Source organism: Camponotus vicinus, unplaced genomic scaffold (assembly GCF_025532165.1).
Source record: "Camponotus vicinus isolate PSW18456_S1 unplaced genomic scaffold, iyCamVici1.0 SCAF_11, whole genome shotgun sequence".
Lineage (NCBI taxonomy): Eukaryota > Metazoa > Arthropoda > Insecta > Hymenoptera > Formicidae > Camponotus > Camponotus vicinus.
The window spans coordinates 12,318,073-12,339,237 of NW_028141947.1; the positions used below are offsets into that span (position 1 = coordinate 12,318,073).

General features: G+C 33.2%; 2 protein-coding genes across 5 annotated transcripts; one reads left to right on the forward strand and one right to left on the reverse strand.

Moving 5' to 3' along the window:
• Positions 1-437: 437 nt before the first annotated feature.
• LOC145961887 (uncharacterized) lies at positions 438-6,732 on the forward strand. 3 transcript variants are annotated; one of them, XM_083082431.1, is made up of 5 exons: positions 438-2,399; positions 2,502-2,941; positions 3,166-3,217; positions 3,302-3,505; positions 6,460-6,732. In XM_083082431.1, the coding sequence occupies exons 1-4, from the start codon at positions 1,128-1,130 to the stop codon at positions 3,503-3,505; spliced, it is 1,968 nt and encodes a 655-aa protein (XP_082938557.1). In that variant the 5' UTR covers positions 438-1,127; the 3' UTR covers positions 6,460-6,732. The 3 variants fall into 3 exon arrangements, with proteins under 3 accessions (XP_082938557.1, XP_082938556.1, XP_082938554.1); XM_083082430.1 differs by lacking the exon at positions 6,460-6,732 and adding an exon at positions 3,707-3,796 and having other exon boundaries at positions 438-2,941; XM_083082428.1 differs by having other exon boundaries at positions 439-2,941.
• Hyd (E3 ubiquitin-protein ligase hyd) lies at positions 4,601-20,801 on the reverse strand. Of its 2 annotated transcripts, XM_083082426.1 has the most exons (38): positions 20,559-20,801; positions 19,623-19,823; positions 18,923-19,244; positions 18,629-18,837; positions 17,991-18,157; positions 17,670-17,869; positions 17,324-17,592; positions 17,108-17,262; positions 16,735-17,004; positions 16,390-16,503; positions 16,108-16,283; positions 15,899-16,016; positions 15,610-15,764; positions 15,238-15,523; positions 14,849-14,983; positions 14,573-14,740; positions 14,347-14,479; positions 13,998-14,220; positions 13,680-13,918; positions 13,466-13,590; positions 13,024-13,256; positions 12,746-12,912; positions 12,188-12,522; positions 11,679-12,087; positions 10,938-11,283; positions 10,350-10,689; positions 9,930-10,162; positions 9,171-9,680; positions 8,866-9,042; positions 7,975-8,340; positions 7,700-7,885; positions 7,509-7,631; positions 7,211-7,420; positions 6,745-7,100; positions 6,408-6,614; positions 6,293-6,310; positions 5,390-5,768; positions 4,601-5,247 (listed from the first exon to the last, which is right to left on the reverse strand). In XM_083082426.1, exons 1-38 carry the CDS (start codon positions 20,618-20,620, stop codon positions 5,035-5,037), a joined length of 8,535 nt encoding a protein of 2,844 aa, XP_082938552.1. In that variant the 5' UTR covers positions 20,621-20,801; the 3' UTR covers positions 4,601-5,034. The 2 variants fall into 2 exon arrangements, with proteins under 2 accessions (XP_082938552.1, XP_082938553.1); XM_083082427.1 differs by lacking the exon at positions 6,293-6,310 and having other exon boundaries at positions 20,559-20,799.
• Positions 20,802-21,165: the final 364 nt, after the last annotated feature.

Here is a 21,165-nt window from a genome sequence, read left to right on the forward strand (position 1 = left end):
TATTCAACCAATGAAATAGTCGTATAACATTTTTAGCATGTTACTATTGGTCGCGTTCTGCTTGAAAAAACCGCTTAATGGCATTTAACCGTGATTGGCTCTGAAATAATTTTCTCGTCAACGCTCGACATTGATTTGTTGGCGCTCAAATTAAGAGCCAATCACGTTCGATTGCTAGTAAGCGGTTTTTTCTGTCGAGTGAGTCTATTATTAGAGAGTTTGTCATTATTATTAGAATATTATAGTGTGTTCTTATCATTAGAGTTTGTTGTATTATTAGATCTAGCATGCTATTATTAGAGCTATCAAATATACACGATATACAGAGATCTGTGGCCAGCGATTGACGATATCGTTATATCGCTGAAAACAAGCAACAGGGCGATGTGAGAAGTTATCTTTGAAGTAAAATAAATCGCTCGTCTTTTTGAGTCAACGCGCATTTGACACTATTTCCGCTTTCAATCGAATCTTTTCGTTCTCGAGAGCGAAAATAGCGTCAAGCGGAGCGCATTCTTGGTCGTTGGATGAGATTTTTCGAAATTTTCCTAGCGTCGAAACTGCGATTAAGATCAGCAGCCATTTTTAAACTGCCCGCTTAGCTTTAGCTGTATGTACGGTGTATAACGCGTGTACACATGTATAAAGAGGGAACATGGATAACATACATATTTTGCTCTCGAGATAGTAATTTCGAACGCGAACGAGCTCGAATGGGACTGCGTGATCGTCGAGGAAACGGAGAATAGGGCCAGGGCCAGGGCGCGAAGGTGACGTTTCGCGAAGAGACGAGCGGTTCGAGGGAGAAACTCGAGAGCGATTTTTCGCGAACGGACGGTGTCGGAGCGAATACGCTTCTTTCCCGTAAAAATTAATATAATGCAACAGCGAGAACTGTCAACATTCTAAAAGCAGAGAGTATGCCTTCGAACCGTCGTCTCGTGTCCTGTACGGAAGTCGGAGCATGTGGTGGTGCGAACGATTGAGAGGAAGCGCGAGAATCACCGCACGGATCTATAGCCTAGATCTCGTAGTAAACGAAGAGACATCCCCGAGAAGAGATCGCGATGAGAGACTGAACGGGACGATGTCGGTTCGTGTCTCTCGTATGTTAAGTTTCCATAATAATGGCAGATAATGTGCACAGAAAATCGCACAAACTGTCGGATGGTAGCAGCAGCAGCAGCAGGAAGGTGTCGAATCCGGTTCACCGCACGACCACGGAGACGATCCGTCTGGGCGAGATAGACAGACTGCACCAGCCGGTTACCCTGATCGCCCCGGGCAACGTGCAAGCGGGAACGGGACAGTGCAATCGGAAGAAGACGTCGTCCTTTCAGATCACGAGCGTCACCGTAGGCTGCCGCATGAGCAATGACGCCGGCGAGGACTCCAACGACGACCTGGACGAGTCGCACACGGAGGACAATTCCGTGGAGCACTCGCGCATCACCGACCTCGACATCGAGACGCCGAGCTACTCCGAGGACACGTTCTCCAAGGAGGACGTGTTCTTCAACACGAGCCACGCCGCCCTCAGCACGGCACCGGTGATCCCCACCAGCTCCCAGTATGGCCTGGCCATTGTACCCTCCGAGGGTGGGAATGTCAGTAATTCGGTTAACGATAGCAATATCAATACTCTGGATATCACATCCGTCACCGACAACAACATAATCAATCTACTGTCGAGTAATGTTAAGCAGGACTCCGATCTACGGGAGGTTCACTCTCACGGCAGGAACGAGAGATTCAAGGTAGTCAAAATCGAAAGTACCGAACCTTTCAAGCGAGGACGATGGACCTGCATGGATTATTTGGACCATACGTCCGTCAATCAACCTACAGCCATCGGTACTCCCAAGGTGTCAGATCCAAACGAGGTGTGCATATCTTACGGGGTGACCGACAGCGGGGTTGTCATACCGGAAGCTGCGAAACAATCCGTAGTGACCGACGACAAAGGAATTAATATTGACACTAATGGACCGGTATCGTCTCACCAGGATAAAGTGCATTCGTCGATCGCCGTTTCGAGCAATCCTGCACAGTCGGTTTCGAGTGCAAATTATGCGGTAAACAATTCGATATCTCCCAATGTACAGCATAATCCTACGCAGCAAACTCAAGCTACGGTGCAGCAGCAGCCGCCTACGCAACAAATCCCGCAATATTTTCAATCTCAGACTCAACCGATAGTCACGCAGCAGCAACAGCAGCCTCCCCAAGGGGGTCAAGGATCTACGTTACCCTCCAATTTGCAGGCCACTCATCCTAACAATTTAGGGCAGCCTCAGAGCATGCCCCAGGGTTCTATTCCTATTATAACTCAAACTAGTAATAGCACGGTGACATCGCAGCAAAATATGCCTCATTCCAACGAGGAGACGTATGTTACGGTGAGCACACAGAATCAATCCTTACCGGTTCAGAATATTTGTCAGCCGGTGCAGCAAACTTCGGTCCCGACATCTCAGACTCCAAACATTCTCGTTACGCAGCATCAATCAGACGCAGCTTCCTGTCAGCAACCTTTGCAAACGCAAAAACCACAGATGACCCAAATTTCCGAGCCACTAACTGCCATACAGGGGATGCAGGGCATGCAAAATATTCATAAAGTTCCTCAGACGGCGCAGCAAACCTCGGTACAATCCCAAGTGATCGCATCCTCGACTCAGCAGATACCGCAACCGCAAACATCTAGTAGTACTGCCCCGGTGCAAATTACGCAAGTGACGACTGGCTGTCAAAATGTCGTGAGTGGATTGCAGCAAGGAAACATTGCATTTCATCAATCTGATCCCGAACAAGAATCTATCTCTGGTATTGTTGCCAATGCCGCTACCATACAGTCGGCCGACGCAACTCTTCTGGAATCATCATTAGCTGAAGTGACACAGGGCAGCGACGAGCATCGTACTCTCGAAGATAATGAAAGGTATTTTTTGTAACTAAATTAATCTTATAGATCTTATAAATCTAAAAACGAACATAATTAATAATTTATATATATGTATAACTTCAGTTTTGGATCACACTCCTTTTATATTATATATACTTTATTTATACATTTCTACTATGTGCATACTTTATATATATATATATATATATATATATATATATATATATATATATATATATATCAATGAATTTATATTACAGTATGTCGGGGACAAGCGCTGTGGCAATTGATAACAAGATTGAACAGGCTATGGTAAGAGACTGCCATAATCGAGCTATTTAGTGCTTGTTAACTTAATACATGATAATGATTGTAAAATATTGTAATCTTTTCTAGGATCTGGTTAAAAGTCATTTAATGTTCGCGGTACGAGAAGAAGTGGAAGTACTAAAAGAAAAGATAGCTGAACTTATGGATCGTATCAATCAATTGGAAGCAGAAAATTCATTATTAAAAGCGCACGCAACTCCAGAAACGTTGGCGCAATTAAGCCAATCGACAGCAAAATTACCCCAAAACAGTTCAGGAAGTGGTCAATAGGTAACCATTGTACATAAGTTTCTATCTCTCTCGATACTTTGTCAAGTAAATAATTGATAATATAATTATTGTATATAACTCTTTACGAGATTTTTAGAAATTTATAAATAATGAGATTTATTATATTATATATAAATATATATTAGTATTAGACTTTTTTTAAGTAAATTAAAGATAATGGATTATTTTTTACTATTTCAGTTTACCATATATAGGAAAAATATATTTAAAACTATACAAAAAAAATTGAAATTTTTTTCTTTTTTAAAATAATAAATCATTTCGAAACTATATATTGTTATAATTCTGAAAAAAGTTAAACATATACATATACATGTGTATACCGAGACTAAGCAGTGTTAGAGTGACAGAGTTTACATTATTTTATATTAGAAACATGATTTCCAATGCTAAAAAATAATTATGTTTAAAAAAAGTAAACAATACAGCAGAATAGGCAGCTTGACATTCCTAGATTACTTTTCTTATTGTTTTAATGGTTAGTTAATTCAAATTACGAATATTTTCAATTTTAAATACACATACATACGCGCGCGTATATGTGTATACACATACACACACACAGTGTAATTAGAAAGATAAACAAAAAGATTAATAATATTTTTGTGGTATTATACCATACAATTTACTTGTTGCATTCATTGTTAATAATTCTACAGTTTCTCTGTTGAAAGTGAAATATATATTAATTGAAAATTTTGCTGCTGAATGTTAAATCTTATATTTTATACTTTGATTCATACATAGTCTTTTAAGTTTCGCACATATGTATAATGTGTGTGTATGTGATATATATATTATTTATATATTATTTATATATATATATATATATATATATATATATTTATATATATATTTATATATATCATGTCATATATCACTTATTATTCAAGAAAGTTGCTATTGATATACATAAAAATCCTGTTTATCAAAAAAACTTTGTCATTATTTTATATTATATTTTAAAAATGCGTAATAAAAACATTTTTATCACAATGCGAAAATTTTTAGCGAGATTAATAATTTTTATGTGAAAGAAAAGAGTACATGAATAATGTAAAGATATAATTACAATTATGTGAAATAAGTTTATTAGACAATTATTAAATTTATGTGCTTCAAGTAGAATGTGAAATATATATATATATATATATATATATATAAATTAAAATTCATAAAATATATAAGTAAATGAAGTCTCGTATGATTTTCGAGAAAATTCTATTTGTTCGCTATAAAGAGAGAGAGAGAGAGAGAGAAAGAGAGAGAGAGGGACTAAATAAGACTTTATATAATATAAAGCTCTCTCTCTTTATGAAGATAAAAACTACTTTTCAGGAACAGAAAAAAATCATATGCATAATTACACCTTATAAATTTATAAATGTTAAAAATTTTTTCTAGAGGGAAAAAATAACAACATATACAACTCCGGTCTTGTATCATTATCAACAATGTGACTTTGTTTTGTATACAACATTTTGTATACAAGTCACACAAGATTAAATTCATACAAATCCAAAATTTTTTGATTTAATAGCGAGAAGTAGTTTATGTCGTAACACATGACGAGAGCTGTACAGTGGAATATATAATCGGGAAATACACGTATTTGCGGTTGGTAGATGCGCATCGTCCGCCGGCCGGATTGTTACGGTCGGCATCGGTGTAAAGCCGTCTTCGCTTGCAGGTAGCGCGGGAGAACCGGTCCAAAAATATACCTATAATATATGAAAATAAATTATCATGTCGATATAATCATAAGTTATTTATATTAATTTGAAAGAAAAAATAATTATCAATTTATATAAAAATTTATAAGTTTTTAAGTAGGGAAATAATTTAGCGCGCAGAAATTCTTACCAAGTCTTGCCTTTCGACATGTGACATTTTCTCAACGATAGACCACAACCAACGTTTACATTTAACTAATCTCTCCGTTGATTCACCAGACTCGTTGTTAAATGACGTGTACGATATCAGAACTGATACATTAATATCTCCGACTCCGTTCAAAAGGAGTCTCAAATCCTCAGAAGTTAAACCATCGAGCGCTCCGTCGGGAAGGACATCGAAAACTCCATCGCGCATAGCTTGCAAAGCTTTTTCTTGTACCTTGATCATACGAACTTCAGCATATTTGCGTACATAATCATATACATTGTTTGCAGTTACTTCTATGTCACGGCCATTGGGCACAAGCTCAATTGAACCACCTCCTTCTTCGGGACATAAATCAATACTGAAATGCAAAATGACGTTTGAGATGATAGCTTCAATTGCACGCATGCATGCACACATATATAAGCATACAATATCTTCTGTAAATATTAGAATGAGAATGCGTGAAATCTTTCGCTTTTACATCACATACAATAGATAGAAACAAACAAATCACTTTTTTTATCGAAATCGAAAATTACTTTTAACTTCGACAGAATTGATTTTTTGACCCTCCCCTCCCCTCATCCCTTAGAGTGAGTTTCATGAATTGGCGTAACACGATTTAAAATTGTTTACGGGTTATCGGATCACGCTATATATATATATATATATATATATATATATATATATATATATATATATATATATATATATATAAATATATCGGTTGTTAGAAAAGTTTCAAGACTTATGAAACACGTAATATTTATTAAATTAAATGAAAAATGATGAATATAGAGCGAAAAATTAACATTATTAAAGCTAAAAAAGCGTTTTTCGATTTTAATATATAAATATAAATTTTTTTATTTATTCACTTACTATAAATAAAAGCATTTCCTATAAACAAAAATAAATAAATCATTTACATTATCAAAAGCGAAAACAATAAATAAAAAATCAGATGCAATTAAATGAAGCAAATATAAAATTGTACCTGAATGTAAGATCTAATGCCGAGAATAAACTATTGCTGTCTTTCGTTTCAGCATCGATGACCAGTTGTCGCAGACTTTCATAAATAACAGAATCGAAAAATGCAAGATCGTGGAAACGTATAGGCCTTCCCAGGATATATTTAATTACATGACGATTTAAAAATAGTGGACAAAGCTCATTTTGTAAGAGGCACAATCCTATAAGTCTAAAGACAGAAACAACAAATTTTAAATTTTAATTATTACACATTGTAAAACAAATTTTAATTATTATATGTGTACATATATGTCAAAATGAAAATGTAATCAATATGTAATCAAGCACTTGAAACTTACCTTCCTACATTCCTGAATGCATTTAATCGTTCGTAACTGCCTCTGCCTTGTCTTGGTGTATAAAAACCGCGTTTACCGGGAGAATAAAAAAGCGGTGCATTGTCTTCAGTGTCATCTAAAATGCTATTTTCCAGTTTCTTCTTATTTGCTGCACAACGTTCGGTTAAGCTAAATACATCGAGATCCAACATTTCACTGGTCAAATCTTGAGTATGACTATGAATCAATTCAAATGCTTCTTCCACTTTTTGTCGGAGAGCATCCTCCGAAGCCAATAACATTAATAATTGCGCCGGTGATAATTCCAATAGCATACCAGTTATCTTTTCAGCCAATGCTGGTCGTAAAGCATGTATCTATGTCAACAAACAAATAATAATTATTAAAAAATCTATAAAATAGATTTGTTCATTACTGAACAAATATAAATTTTAAATATATTTTTAACAAGTGCACGATATAAAACCTTAGGATATAATCTGTCGCCGAGCTGTTGCTGATGCATGGTCAAGTGCTCATTATTAGGATGATTAATCGGCAAAGGATGAGTACTGGATGATGAGCTACCAGGAGCAGAGCTATTGTTTCCTTCGATTGCATTAGATGGGTGGAAAGAACGAGCATCGAAAGATAAAGTCCGACGTGTCTCACGGCATTTTCCAGAAGATCGTGTATTCTGAAACAAGATTGTAAAATAATATTGTATAATATATTCATACATATAATCTTATAATAAATTGAAAACTAGTCTTTTATCAACATACTTGTCGTCTGAGATCACGGTCACGATCCCTACTTTTCAGTTTTTGTAGAACGTTATATTGCGTATATTTTGATCCCACTTGTGCCGCTTCGAGATTTGGAAGTTTTTCGTTCGCAAGTAGTGCCTAAAAAAATAATAATATAAATCCTCTTATAATTAAAGATTGCTAATTTTATATTTCGTTTTACAAACTTCAGCAATCGCAGTATAAAAGCTTCGAGTAACACCGGCTCCTTCGCCAGGTTCATCCTTGAAAAAGACTTTAACTTGATTCACTGCCAAAGGCGGAGTGTTCGAAGCTCTTCTATTATATATATTATATTGCGTATTTAATTCCTTCATTGTCTGCACTAATAACTGTGTTCTATCTCGTTCCACCTGGCACGAATAATAATTTGATATTTGATAATTTATTATATACATATAGTTTATACGTCATACATCATTAACTTATGTCAACACATTACCTTGATGGTAATATCTTTTTGTTGCGAATTTCTAAGTTTTTCCATATCTCTACGGAATTTAGCTTCTTTCACGGGAAACCCTCCTAATTCGGATACAACAGATCCGGCTTCTAAACCTACATCTTCCATAAAAACTCGTCCAAACAAATCCAACGCTAATCGCCATCGTCCTAATAAGATATTATGCGAGATATTCGTCCCGATTGATGATACTGCTTTGGCGGAATCTACTGGACTCGTTTCAACGGTTTCGTGAGCAGATATTTCATGATTTGTGGCAGCTGGGTCGACTTCTTCAGATACATTTTGACTATCGATAGTTGGCACAACCAATATTTCAGGCGCACCGATTTTCGTGTTTGATTCCTTCGAAAAATAAATTAATAATATAATACACATATAAACACGCACACACATACACATACACACACAAGATCTCCCAGAATTGGTGCACCACCTGCTAATAATAAATCCTTGAGACTATTTGAAAACTTTTTTCTTCAGCAACAATATTGAGAGAGATCGTCACACATTTTTTGCAAGTTTCTAATTTTTGCCTAATATATAACTTTGTATAACTAAATCTTAAATTAAAATTCTATTAAAATAATTCCATTTGAAGAATATAGCTTTGTTATAACTTTTAACTCTTCACGTCTAAGTCTAGATTACGAAAAATTCTTCTTTATCAATCATTTATAACTGAGAAATTATTGATCTTTCGAAATTTTCTCTGAAAAAAAATCGTCTCTAAATAATTCTAAAAATCCGTTATTAGCAAATGCGCCAATTTTGGAAATGTATATGTAGACATGTGTATGTGTATGTGTGTGTGTGTACATATATATAATATTTGATATATATAAACAAAATAATTATGATATCATTTACCGATACTGTTCCAGCTCTGACTATAACACTTCTATTATTTTTGCATATGTCTTTGTTCTTGATGCTCGTTGTTGCATCACTTTGATTATTTGTAGATACTATAATTGGTGCTCTATCAATTTGCTCTGCTACGAGAGAATGTCCTTCATTAGCATGATTACATGATTTTAATTTATCCTGAAATTTGTTGTATTAATTATTAATTTATATACTTTACCTCTTAATATTTCGCTTGTAAAAGATATTTTGTAAGCTCATGTATAAGAAAAGAAGCACTTTAATATTATTATAGGAAAATATTTTACCATATATTTGATAGAATTCAATTCACCAGTGGAATTTCTTCTTGATTCTGAATTAGCATTAGAAAGCGGTCCTTGTACAACTTGACTAAATGTTGGAGTCAAGCTGTTATGACTATCGGTACCCTGTCGTGCAGAGAGACCTAGTCTTGTTGGCAAACCTTCCAAAGAATTTTGACTAGATCCATTTGCATTAGAACAAGTTGGTTGTCTCGGGATACCAAAGAGATCTTCGCGTCTTGAGTGTGGTTGTAATAAATGCGGCTGATCAGCCAATGGCAGCGCTTCACTTATTACAGTATCAAATGGATCTAGAGGCGGACAACCAAGGCACAAGGTAGAATCTGATCTTTGTAAAAAAGGATGTTTTCTTCCTTTCGGTGTCGAATTGCCGTGATTTCCAGATCCACATATAGGTACTTGAAGTAAATCTGGATAATCTACAGAATCTGTTTCCATGGCAGTTGGTGCTGGCGAATTATATTCCTCACCTTCGTCATTATCATTTTCATCCTAGAAATAAGAGTATATCAAGAATTTCAAAAAATCGTTAAATAATTATATATGATAAATCATATGTGATTTTCGAAATTCTTAGTGTGCAAGAAATTTTCGTCTTTTCATTACTATAAATAGATATCGTTTTAACATCAAATCTAAGTTTAACAAAATTATACTATTTTTAACTTTCGTATGTTATTTAATATTATATCTATTAAAAAAATATATATATATGTTTTAAATAAAGCCATTCTCACATACCTGATTATTCCAACTGGAATAAGTCGATGATTCTTTCTGAGTCTCACCTCTGGAAGCGAGAGGTTCCGAAAGAGATCGCATATAATATACAAGTGCATCAAATACATAAGCGACATGTCTTAAAGCTGAGACGTCTAAAACTGGTAAACTATCTCTATGTTCGCTGTTGTGAGCACGCATTAAAGACAGGCAATATGATAAAAATTCGCGTCTTGCCAAGTGCGCCTCATTACCTAAAATATATTGCAAGATTTTTTTTCTTTAGTTGTACAAAAACTTTCGGTAGTGTTTATATGTGTGCAATTATATAAAGTATGTATTCTAGAGCATGATAAAATATAAACAGTCTGAAAAAATAATAAAAATATATAGCAAATGTAGAGAAAAATTAAGGTTTTATAGATAGATTATAAGGCAAACCTTCGCGTTCTCTACTACTCCTCGGAGGCTCGCCAACTCCTGCAAAACCAACGGTGAGTCGTGTTGAAGCTTGAGGAGTGGAGATATTTGAGCTGGTGCTGATATTGCCGCGAGGATTCCGACCTGTATTTCCTTGTAAAGTAAGCGAAAGAGCGGCTGTGTTCAATAAACCGCTAAAATTATTACCCGACAAAGATGGACTATTATTAAGAGGATGTTCGGGATGAGTCGGATCCGCGCTACGTGTCAAAGATACTCCGAATCTCAACTGTGCCTCTGTAGCATCCATCACCGTGAGTAACCAATCCCAAGTAGGCTTCAAGTGCGCTTCTAAATATGACTGGAATGAAAGAAATAATTTGTTACTACTCTCACTTGACTTATGAAAGCTATTAAGTGCAATATGATGCAATAAAACTGGAATAACTGGGACGGAATGTCTATTTAAACAGTGTAAAAAAAAATTCTCTTTTTCCAGATAAAAATATTTTAAAGATTTATATTATATATATATATATATATATATATGCAACCCCCTTTCTAAAATAAGTTTTTTTATTGTATGTATTTTCGAATGCTTTTACATACCTGTAAACTTAGAGCGTCTTGAAAAGTAATCTCTATCAATCGTGGCAAGGTAGGCGCTAGATTCTTATAATCTTGCATGATGACTAATAGATCGGCGATTTGCCGAATAACAATTCCGAATGCTCGTGCCAGGCAACTAGCAGTGGTCCCCATGGTTATAGGTTCTTGCGCAGTTGCAACGGCCGATGTGGCAGTTCGTCTTAAAGATGCGGGATCAATGAAAACCAAATTACTTCCACCTGTTACTCGTAAACCCGCTGTACGCGTGTTCGATTCATGATTGCGTATCGCCCATTGCATATATACAGGTGCAAGATTATTACGATGTAAATGACCAGACGATCCACTGAAATAATATGAAAGCGGTTCCTCATATTTAAGATTCATCGAAATATTCTTTTGTTTGGATTGATGAATCATATCTTTAGAGTGTATCTATTTAAATCTTATAAAAAAGTCTCTGATTTTCAAAATACTTTTGATCAAAATTTCAAGTAAAGAGAATATTTTAAAAATTTTTTGGCATACATTTCTAAAATAATTTTTCATTGCATGTGATTTTTAATATTTTTCACTCATATGAAGGAAAAGTGCAGTCTCTTCCTAAAAATTCCAAGTTTTTCCCAGAAGTAGACACATCCTGATCTCATTATATCAGTAATAAAAGCGATTTAGATAAAGAATTTAATAAGATAAGGAAACAATAAAAAAGTAAACAATCAAAATAAGAACAAAATTTACCTTCTACGTTCTAATTGTTCATCACCAATTTGAAATTCTTCATTATCTTGTTCATCTGTTTCACCGGCTTCACTTTCGTCGTCCTCCTGTTGACTCGACTCTCCCGACTCATCCTCAGGAAACAATAATATCGATCCCATTCCACCGTCCGAACCAGCAGTGGCACCAGTTTGCACGCTACGTTGTGCGGATGCTGCATCCTGATTGCTATGATTGTCATCTGAATCGGATTCAGTTTCTGCTTCTGCTAAAAGATCCAGTTCTGTATCCGATTCACCGTCTCCAGCTTGTTCCTCACCAACACCACCGGCATTTGAATCAACTTCACCAATTGGTTGACTAGCAGCAGTGCCAGAAACACCCGATTCCTCATGTTCGCTAATATCACCATCCATATCCATAGGTATTTCTACAAAAGCATAGGATATTAATGTCTAATTAGGGACACGACATAAATTATCTTATATGCAAAGAATTTTTTTATTAAAAACTGTTTTTTCTCCTTATACCTTCTCCACCTTCTGCTTCATCTACGGCAGAAACATCTCCTCTTGAAATTGCTATATTGTTATTTGCTTGTTGCGTTTGTAATGCTGCATCTAATGTCTGTGAACTAACACCACTGTGAGGTATTAGAGGTTCTATAGAAAATAATTCTTCCGAACCACTAAGCACTTCAATAGCTGAACTTGTTAATGTAAACGGTGCGGTTGGACGTGCCACACCTAATCTGACTGGTGCTATCAATGAATCTGCTGTTTCACATAATTCTTCTACAGCTAATTTGATCAGTACTTGAAAAACTTTTCGACACTTCATTAAAGGTTGTGAGGCTTGATTTGTGCTATAAACAATTAAACAATTTTTTTTCAATATGATATTTAGATATTTATGTGTATATTAATTAAATTAAAAAAGTAAAATCTTAATAAAAAGAATGTTTTGAAGAAAAAGAATTTATATATATATATATATATATATATATATATATATATATATATATATGTAACTTAAATCTTAAAAGATGTATGGTAGAATATAAAAGCATTAATATTAAAATACTTTACCTTCGTCTTTTTGTAGTGCTTGGTGCCATTTCTATAGTGAAAATAACAAATATACGTGCCACAGATCTTACAAATCGGCGCGCCACATTATTTGCTTCTTCTTGTCGTCCAGGCACAGACTCATCTTGCAATTCTCTAATTAAAGTGGTGAGCAATGTATCAAGCATCTGTCAATATTATAAAAATTCGTTAAGATTTCGTATAATTTATATAAATATAAAAGTAGTAATAATTCGCTAATTATTCGATTCCGCTATACATATTACTATTCCACTTACTTCGGCACTACATTTAACAAGTAAGGTATGCGTAAATTTGTCTAATAACGCGGTACCACTTTGCCGGCATAATTGTCCCTGGTCGCCAAATAATTGATTACCATTTTCAGAAACACCTGACATAATCATACATTGAACAGCTGGCCAATCATTTAACAATCTCTCAAGTGCTTTTCGACTAAACCGAGGAGGTTCCAAATCATGATCTGGCATATCTGAATCTGTACCTAAACCTGTAGAAAGAGTTACATATATTTAAATTCACCAACTATATATATTATGTACAAGGATAAAACAATTTAAAGATATATTGTTTGTTGGAAGAAAACCTCATATAAAATGAAAAAAATTATAATATAAGATAAGATATGATGTTACATTTTTACTTAAAAAAAATTATTATTATAAATATGCATATGATCAATAAAAGTTGCAAAAATACCGTCCGACGTCGGTGCTTTACGACTAGCCGAGGTTGATCGTTGCCTAGGTGCTGATCTAAATTGCCGTTGTTCAACTAGTTGCCTTCCAACTGTTTGCACCAGGAATAACAAAATACTCTCACCTCTAATGCCGGTGTAATATGAAAAATATATAAATTGATTTAAAAAAAAAAATTAATGCTACTGTATAAAATTTGCGAGATTAAATTTTACCGTGAATTAATTTTCGTGGCAAGATCAGTGCTGTTAACGAGACGACACAGCAAATCATATCTCGCACCTTGATGACCGGCAATGAGAGCACGGCATTTACATTTTTCCCAACAATCGCAATATGCTGTGGGAGAAGTTATCTTAAGCTTGCAATCGTGACCTCTATGACAAACACGAGCGCATTCAGTGCAACAACACAAAGATCCCGTCAGACCGCAAGTTCTACATTCGAAAATGTCCTTAAAATAAAAAGAGAAATTTTCAATTTAATAAAGAGATCTTCTATATAATATTTTTTAAGCATAATATTTAAAATACTTGATTGATGTGTTCAGCTCCAGTCCAAGTGAAGCTGCATGTATCATTGCAACAAGTAACAAATAGCGGAGATAGATCTGGACTGGCATCAGCTGGCAGTATCATGGCTGAAGTATCTTTTGCATCTTTGCCTACTTTTTGTATAGTATCCAATAAAATAAGAGCTGCATGATATGCACGAACCGATACAGCGAGCATGAGAGGGGTTTGTCCTTGAGCATCCCTTTTTATATAAATAAAAAAAAAGTATAAAATATTTATATATAAGAGAAATATATATGTGTGTGTGTGTGTGTGTGTGCGTGCGTGTGTTTGTTATTTTAAAATTGTATTTAAATTTTAATCATACTTTGCTGTTAACAATTCCTTCAAGTGTGGTACTAGAATATTATTTTCGCACATATATTTTAATATAAGTAGTGCATTATGACGCCTTTCAACAGAATCTATAATATATGTGTTATTAGATGTAGCCCCAATATCTAAAATAATAAGAGATTACAAAAATTTATTTTATAAGTGTTATAAATATCTCAAGTAAATTTGTTAATATAGATAAGCAAAAAACTACTTACTAGATTTATTCATCATAGATATGCTAGCAGCACCTATACTTAATAAACTATCCTCTTCTCCGGATGTGTTATCAAATGCTTCAGGTGGCCAACTTAATGTCGGAATTGGTTCTTCGATAGGCGCGGAAGTGTTGTCTACTGTATTTGATACTAATTCACGTTCAATAACTTTAATGAAACAAAAATTAAAATGTCAATCAAATGTATATTATAACAATCACGATTCTTATTATTATACATAAATCACATAAAAAATCACTATATTAAATATATTACCTTGTTCAGTTTCTTTATTGGAAGTTGGTGCACACATGTTAACACAAGCGTGAAGTATATTTCGATTGCCGTCACAGCGTTCTTTTAATATTTGCTGGACTTGTGCATTTGCATTTGAATATGTCAAATTATTCTCTATAAAATAAAAAATTTCTTGAATATTACATATATACATACATACATACATACATACATACATACATACATATCTCTCTCTCTCTCTCTCTCTCTCTATCTGTCTTTCTATGTAATGTATATTGTATTATATTATATATTTATATTATTTATCATACAGAATGTAGAAAATAAAATTACACTCACACACACGCACACATGCATTTTTATATTACATCTATATTATAAAAAATCACATCTATCTATATACTTACTTAGGTCTTGTTCCAAATTACAAAATACTTGCTTTACACTCTCATAATCACATCGCAATATACGTGGCATAAGCAAAAGATTGTCGAATGCTAATGCAATGACTGCAACTTGATTCTTTAAGTTGGGCGAATTAGAGCAGCTAGAAATGGGAATAGTTGCTGCACCTATGCAATTTACTGGTACTAGATCCAGCCAATTTGGGTCGCGTATAGCATCAGCGCAATCTTTCACAATCGGGTAAATGGTGTTATTACCATCTCGTAAAATCATAGAACATTCAATATTCTGAAATGCAAAAATAGTTATTTTTTTCCAAAACTTATAGAATATTATCCACGTTATTATATTTACAAGGAATATTATTAACATACTTCTCCTGCATTTGTAAGATTAATATTTTGAGGTTGCAATCCCAAAAATGATGAAATATCAGATGGAATATAACGATCTTGAACATATCTTCCTGTACTTAAATTGTACACAACATAACTTAATTTGTTTCCACTTTTCAATATAGCATGAATACCTATAAATATATGTTTTTTTTAATTTGTAATATTTTGTAATATAAATATCTATAATTTGTTAATTTTACTTTAACAGCAATAATATATTAAGGTGTTAAAGTGTATTACACATAAAAAATTAAAAAAAAAATACCTTGTCCATCAATGGATATAGTTAATAAACTATCATTTGAACTTTCCATTATGTTAACTCGTCTAGGTGTTCTTTGAAAACAATCCGGGGCCCGTGGATTTAATGACGATTTAATTACCTATAAAAGAACAAATGAATTTAAATGTTTAGATATATACTTAAATATATAGATATATGTTTATACATATATAAATAGGCATTATCATTACTTGTAATTCATCTTTACGTAAAAGTCTACAATCTGCTAATAATTTCATTGGCTCTTCTGCTGTAAGATCCTTAAAATCTGATGGACTAAAATCTTTTTCTTTAATTTCCTTTTCTTTTGAATCTCTTGAAAAGAATTTAACTGCGACATAGCAACCATCAACTTTGATAACTTTCCCTATTAATATAAAATATGAATGTAATGAAATATATATTATATATTTTACATAAACTCTAATTTTCGGAGATAATATTTTGTCAATAACTATAAATGATAATCATACCAATAGGTACAGTTTTGACGTCTTCGACAAAAACAACATCTTTCAATTGCCAATCCTCTTCGTCCTTTCTCTCGAATTCTCCTTCACTTCGAGGTGTTATACGCTTTTGCCGTTCTAAAAATTACAATAGTTTTATAAAATATCTTATTATTAGATATATTAAATACATTTTCTAGATATATTAAACACATTAGTAGACCCCTCTAGATATAAAATCCCCCATCTTCTCGCGTATCAACATAATATTCTTCATAAATGGCCAGATAAGCAGAGGTCTCCCCTTTAAAGTGTTACAATATTTAAAAACATTTACAATTAAACAAATAATTTTTAATTGTATCTTACTGTGACTTGTTGTAATGCTGCCAGTATCACTACAAGTACTTGAAGCTGGTGATGGTGGAGGAGGCATATCAAGTCTATCAGCAGTTTCCTTATGATTCGGTTTGTTTACAACGGTTGTGCTTCCATTTCCATTAGATTCGCGTTTATCAGTGTTTGTATTAGACACATGTGTACCAGCAGGTAATATTTTAAATCTACAAGTAGCATCTACATTCCATGCTGCTGATAGCAACTGTCCTACTTTTGGTACACCATTAGCTATTGTAAATCCTAAAAAATATATTATATATTGTTTAAAATTGATATATATAATAATTGTTATATATCTATAATACTATATCTGAATCATTTGTGATATGAGAAAAATATTTACCAATAGCTCCTGGTTGATAAACTGGACTATTTTTCATGCATACATGCGTCCCATAACTAATGTCGCTTGATAAAACAGTGGATGGTCTATGTTTGCGTGATTTTGCTTTGTATTTTTCCCACAATTTCTTACGTTGGGCAAATGGTAAAACACCCCTGAAAGAGAGACACATGAAAATCTCATAATGATAATTAAAAATAAAAAAATTATACTCACCACCAATACAATGTTCCACTTTCAAGTCTTGCAACAGTATACAAAGCACATGTATAAAGCGATACAATTTTATCTAATGTAAATTCAGTGAAAGCTTGTGCAGGATGCTCAAGACGGGAAGCAACATGTCCTAAAAGTTCATCAAGCCAAGTCGCTACTTTTCCATTCTCTGTACTAACAGAACATCGAATTGCTGTAGCAGATATATTGATTATTTTCTCTGTTGTCAATGCCAATGGAATAGTTTTTGGATGGTGCACATTTGGATTCTAAAAATCAATAATACATATTTTGTAAAGATATGTGAAAAAAAAAATATAATTGCATTATTAAAACATATAAGTACATCTGCATTTTTATACGGTTCCGATTCTGTCCATTTCCATTGATATATTTGTCCTGATGCAGAAACTGCAATTAGTTCACTATAAAGCGATGCAATTTGTACAAAACGGGGTACTGGATCGCTACTACGATCATGCCACCATTCTAATTCTTCAGATATCCATAGCGGGCTTTGCGAAGCTAATTCCTTTTTCTTATTATCTAAAATATCAAAATATATAAATTGCAGCCTTATTCAACAAATTGTTATACACACACAGATATATATAGAATTCAGATATTTCATATAAAAATTTAAACAATTAATTTTTCAATAAAATACCTGAATCCTTTTCCCACGAATCTTTAAGAGCAGTTTCCAACCAACGACGCGGACCATAATATTGACGTTCTCGCCATCTGCTAAAACTATCACGATCTCTGTCTCTTTCATGAGATGAACGTTCGCCTTCTCTGTCGTTCCCTAAGCGGCGTGAAGAGCTTCCACGACTGAAAATATAATATTTCCTTAAAATGCACGAATGCAAAATGTATCCTATAATCAATAATACAAAATAATGATTCTCTGTGGAAAAATAAATCAAAAGTGTAATAAATTTCTTTTTGTATAAGCTTTTGTTTTTGATAAAATTGATTTTCAAAATTGATGTTTTATATTTTTTTAAACTTGAATAATCTCTGGCAATCTCTGGCAATATTATATATTAATGAATTTATCTCGACAGTTATTAAAATATATGTAACTATATATACACACACACATATATATATATATATGTATATATGTATGTATATGTATAAATTTAAAATTAATTTTCTTTAACAAATTTTATATGAAAAAGTTTTATATTAAAAAATTTCATTCCATATTTTCATGTAAAATCATTATTTTTCCAGTTGTACTATCAGTTATATTATGTGATACTCTATATGTGCTTATTAAGATAAAAAATTAATTACTGTCTTATTCCCGTGTATCCAAACATGTCTTCAGAAAACATGGAATCAGCATCAATTATAACTGAATGCTCATTGCTAAAACCGCTATCTAATAGTGATATAAGATCTTCTGGAACATAACTGTCTGCTGCATCTTCCGCATCATCGCCTTCTTCGTCCTCTCGTGACAGAAGATTGTTTACCGCTAAGTTAACATCTAAATTTGTACGCTACAATATATCATAATTATTTTATTTAAATTTTATCTCTTTTGTAATCGTTTTTTTGTTCTTAATAATAATAATACTTATAAACCTGTAATTCTCTGATAATCAGATTACGACTTTTTCCTTGCAGTACTACTTGCGCCTGAGATATCAGATCTTCTGGTACAAATGGTGCTGGCACAGACGGGATAGGGCGTGAACTGCTGCTGCTTCCTCCTCCCATAATCACTCCTGGTGGTCCTATACGACCACTAGCACCGCTTCCTCCGACGCTGCTACCTCCGCGAATCGCAGAACTGTTACGCATTATCCGTGCACGTGAACGTGATATTCCTGTTCTACTACTACTGCTACTATTTCCATTTCCATTTGGTGTAGAATTAGAATTTCCAACATGATTTTTACTTGTACTACAATAAAAACACATATATGCACATATAAATATATATATATATATATATATATATATATATATATATGTGTGTGTGTATATACAAGATATTTTTCCCAACAGTTCCGACAAATTTAAAAGATGATAGATCTTAATAAATGTTATTCAATTTAAGGAAACCTATCACTCTTTTGTTTGTCCCGATTGTTCAAAAATATTCTGTATATGTAATTTTTTAAATTATATTCTATACTTTCATGTTTAATTATATATATTATTATATATATTATATAAATTATATATATTACATAAATTATATATATTATATAAATTATATATATTATATAAATTATATAAATTATATATATATTATATATATTTTTCTTTCTTTACTTACTTTCTATTAGGTTCACTTTTACTCAAGTCCAATCTATCAGATAACACTGTAAATGCGACTCGACATATTCTATTGTCTTCTGTAAGAAGAGCGATATGCGTTGGTCCTACTACAACACGCTTTATTGGTACTTTTAAGCCATTGAAAGCCGATGGTGTTACAAATCCATATCTATTGATTTTATCTGCTACTTCTTTCAGCCTAAAACAATAGAAGTATAAAATATATAGAGGTATAAAAAAAAATAATTTTGTAAAATATAATTTTTTAAAACTAGATTACTTTCTAGATTAAATTAGATAACTTTGATTTGTATAAGTAATATTAAAATAAAAATTTTTTTAAATATATTTTAAAGTACATTATCCTTTCTTTCATTTATGATAAAATAATATATTTTATAAGTACTATTAAATGTTCATATTAAAATAAGATGTTACTGTTTATTCATTTATTGTATATGCTGTTAAATTATATGGGTATAATTTAAGATATATTAAATCATTAAATTATATCCTTTAAAAATTATATTGCAACTTAGCTCCGAAAAATACATGCATTAAAAAAATTTAATGCATGTATTGAAACAATTACGTTATATTTATAGAATGCCATGAAAGTATGATATTATTTAATAATTAATGTGATATGATTATATTAATATGATATCAATACATAATAATCATTATAATTATCATATTAACATATATTAATATGATCAAGAATGTATAATGTACATGTTCGTACAGGTACACACACGTAGATATGCAAAATGAGAAACGAATAGTTGTGAAGGCGCCTATCGTGACATATTGCAATGTAAAAGGATCTTTCTCGAAAGATCGCAAGGAATGCACACCGAAAGCATACGTATGTGCATAGAGTAAAGGCTACGCTAATGGAAAACCGATAACGGATACGGAACATTTCTCTCACCTGTCAATAAGTTGGTCGTCCGTTCCTGGTAAAGGATGAACGACGAAGTGAATCGAAGTCATAATTGACTCTCAATTCATACATACGCCACACGAACGTCGAATTGTCCTTTTACTGTACACAAAATTTTACTCAACGACAGCAGAATGATGTCCAGCCATGTTTTTGCTCTATTGTTACGTGTTCATAAACGCAGATATGGCACGATACGCTTGGGGCGCGTTCCTAAAAGTATCCTTCGTCCTCGGCAAGAACCATGGACACGGTATATATAGTAGGGCGACTCCCTGTCGATATTTTTGATGTCGCGCGTGTCGAGGATGAACTGTCAACTGTCAACTGTCAACTGTCGTGCGCACAGCTGATAGGTAACCAATCATAGATGTCTTCTGTCTCATTTATTCTCTCCCTCGCAATTTTATCTCTCTTTCTAACTTGTTACATATACGCTGCACAGGACAAGGATATTAAACGAGATGACATTAGCTGCGTTCAGCAGAAAAAGCTGCTTCGCAACTGTTGTAAAATTCGTGAGCCTGATTGGTGTATGCTCTTAATTTCGACTGAATCTAAGAGCATACACCAATCAGGCTCACGAATTTTACAA

What these genes read in the sequence shown, in the direction of transcription:
- LOC145961887 (XM_083082430.1), top strand. Translation starts at nt 1,128, where the DNA reads ATGGCAGATAATGTGCACAGAAAATCGCACAAACTGTCGGATGGTAGC. An exon ending in ACTCTCGAAGATAATGAAAG is followed by an intron (nt 2,942 to 3,165) that starts GTATTTTTTGTA and finishes TTTATATTACAG; the next exon opens with TATGTCGGGGACAAGCGCTG. An exon ending in ACAAGATTGAACAGGCTATG is followed by an intron (nt 3,218 to 3,301) that starts GTAAGAGACTGC and finishes AATCTTTTCTAG; the next exon opens with GATCTGGTTAAAAGTCATTT.
- Hyd (XM_083082426.1), bottom strand. Translation starts at nt 20,620, where the DNA reads ATGACTTCGATTCACTTCGTCGTTCATCCTTTACCAGGAACGGACGAC. An exon ending in AGTGGAACATTGTATTGGTG is followed by an intron (nt 17,263 to 17,323) that starts GTGAGTATAATT and finishes TCTCTCTTTCAG; the next exon opens with GGGTGTTTTACCATTTGCCC. An exon ending in TAATTTGGAACAAGACCTAA is followed by an intron (nt 14,984 to 15,237) that starts GTAAGTATATAG and finishes TTTATTTTATAG; the next exon opens with AGAATAATTTGACATATTCA.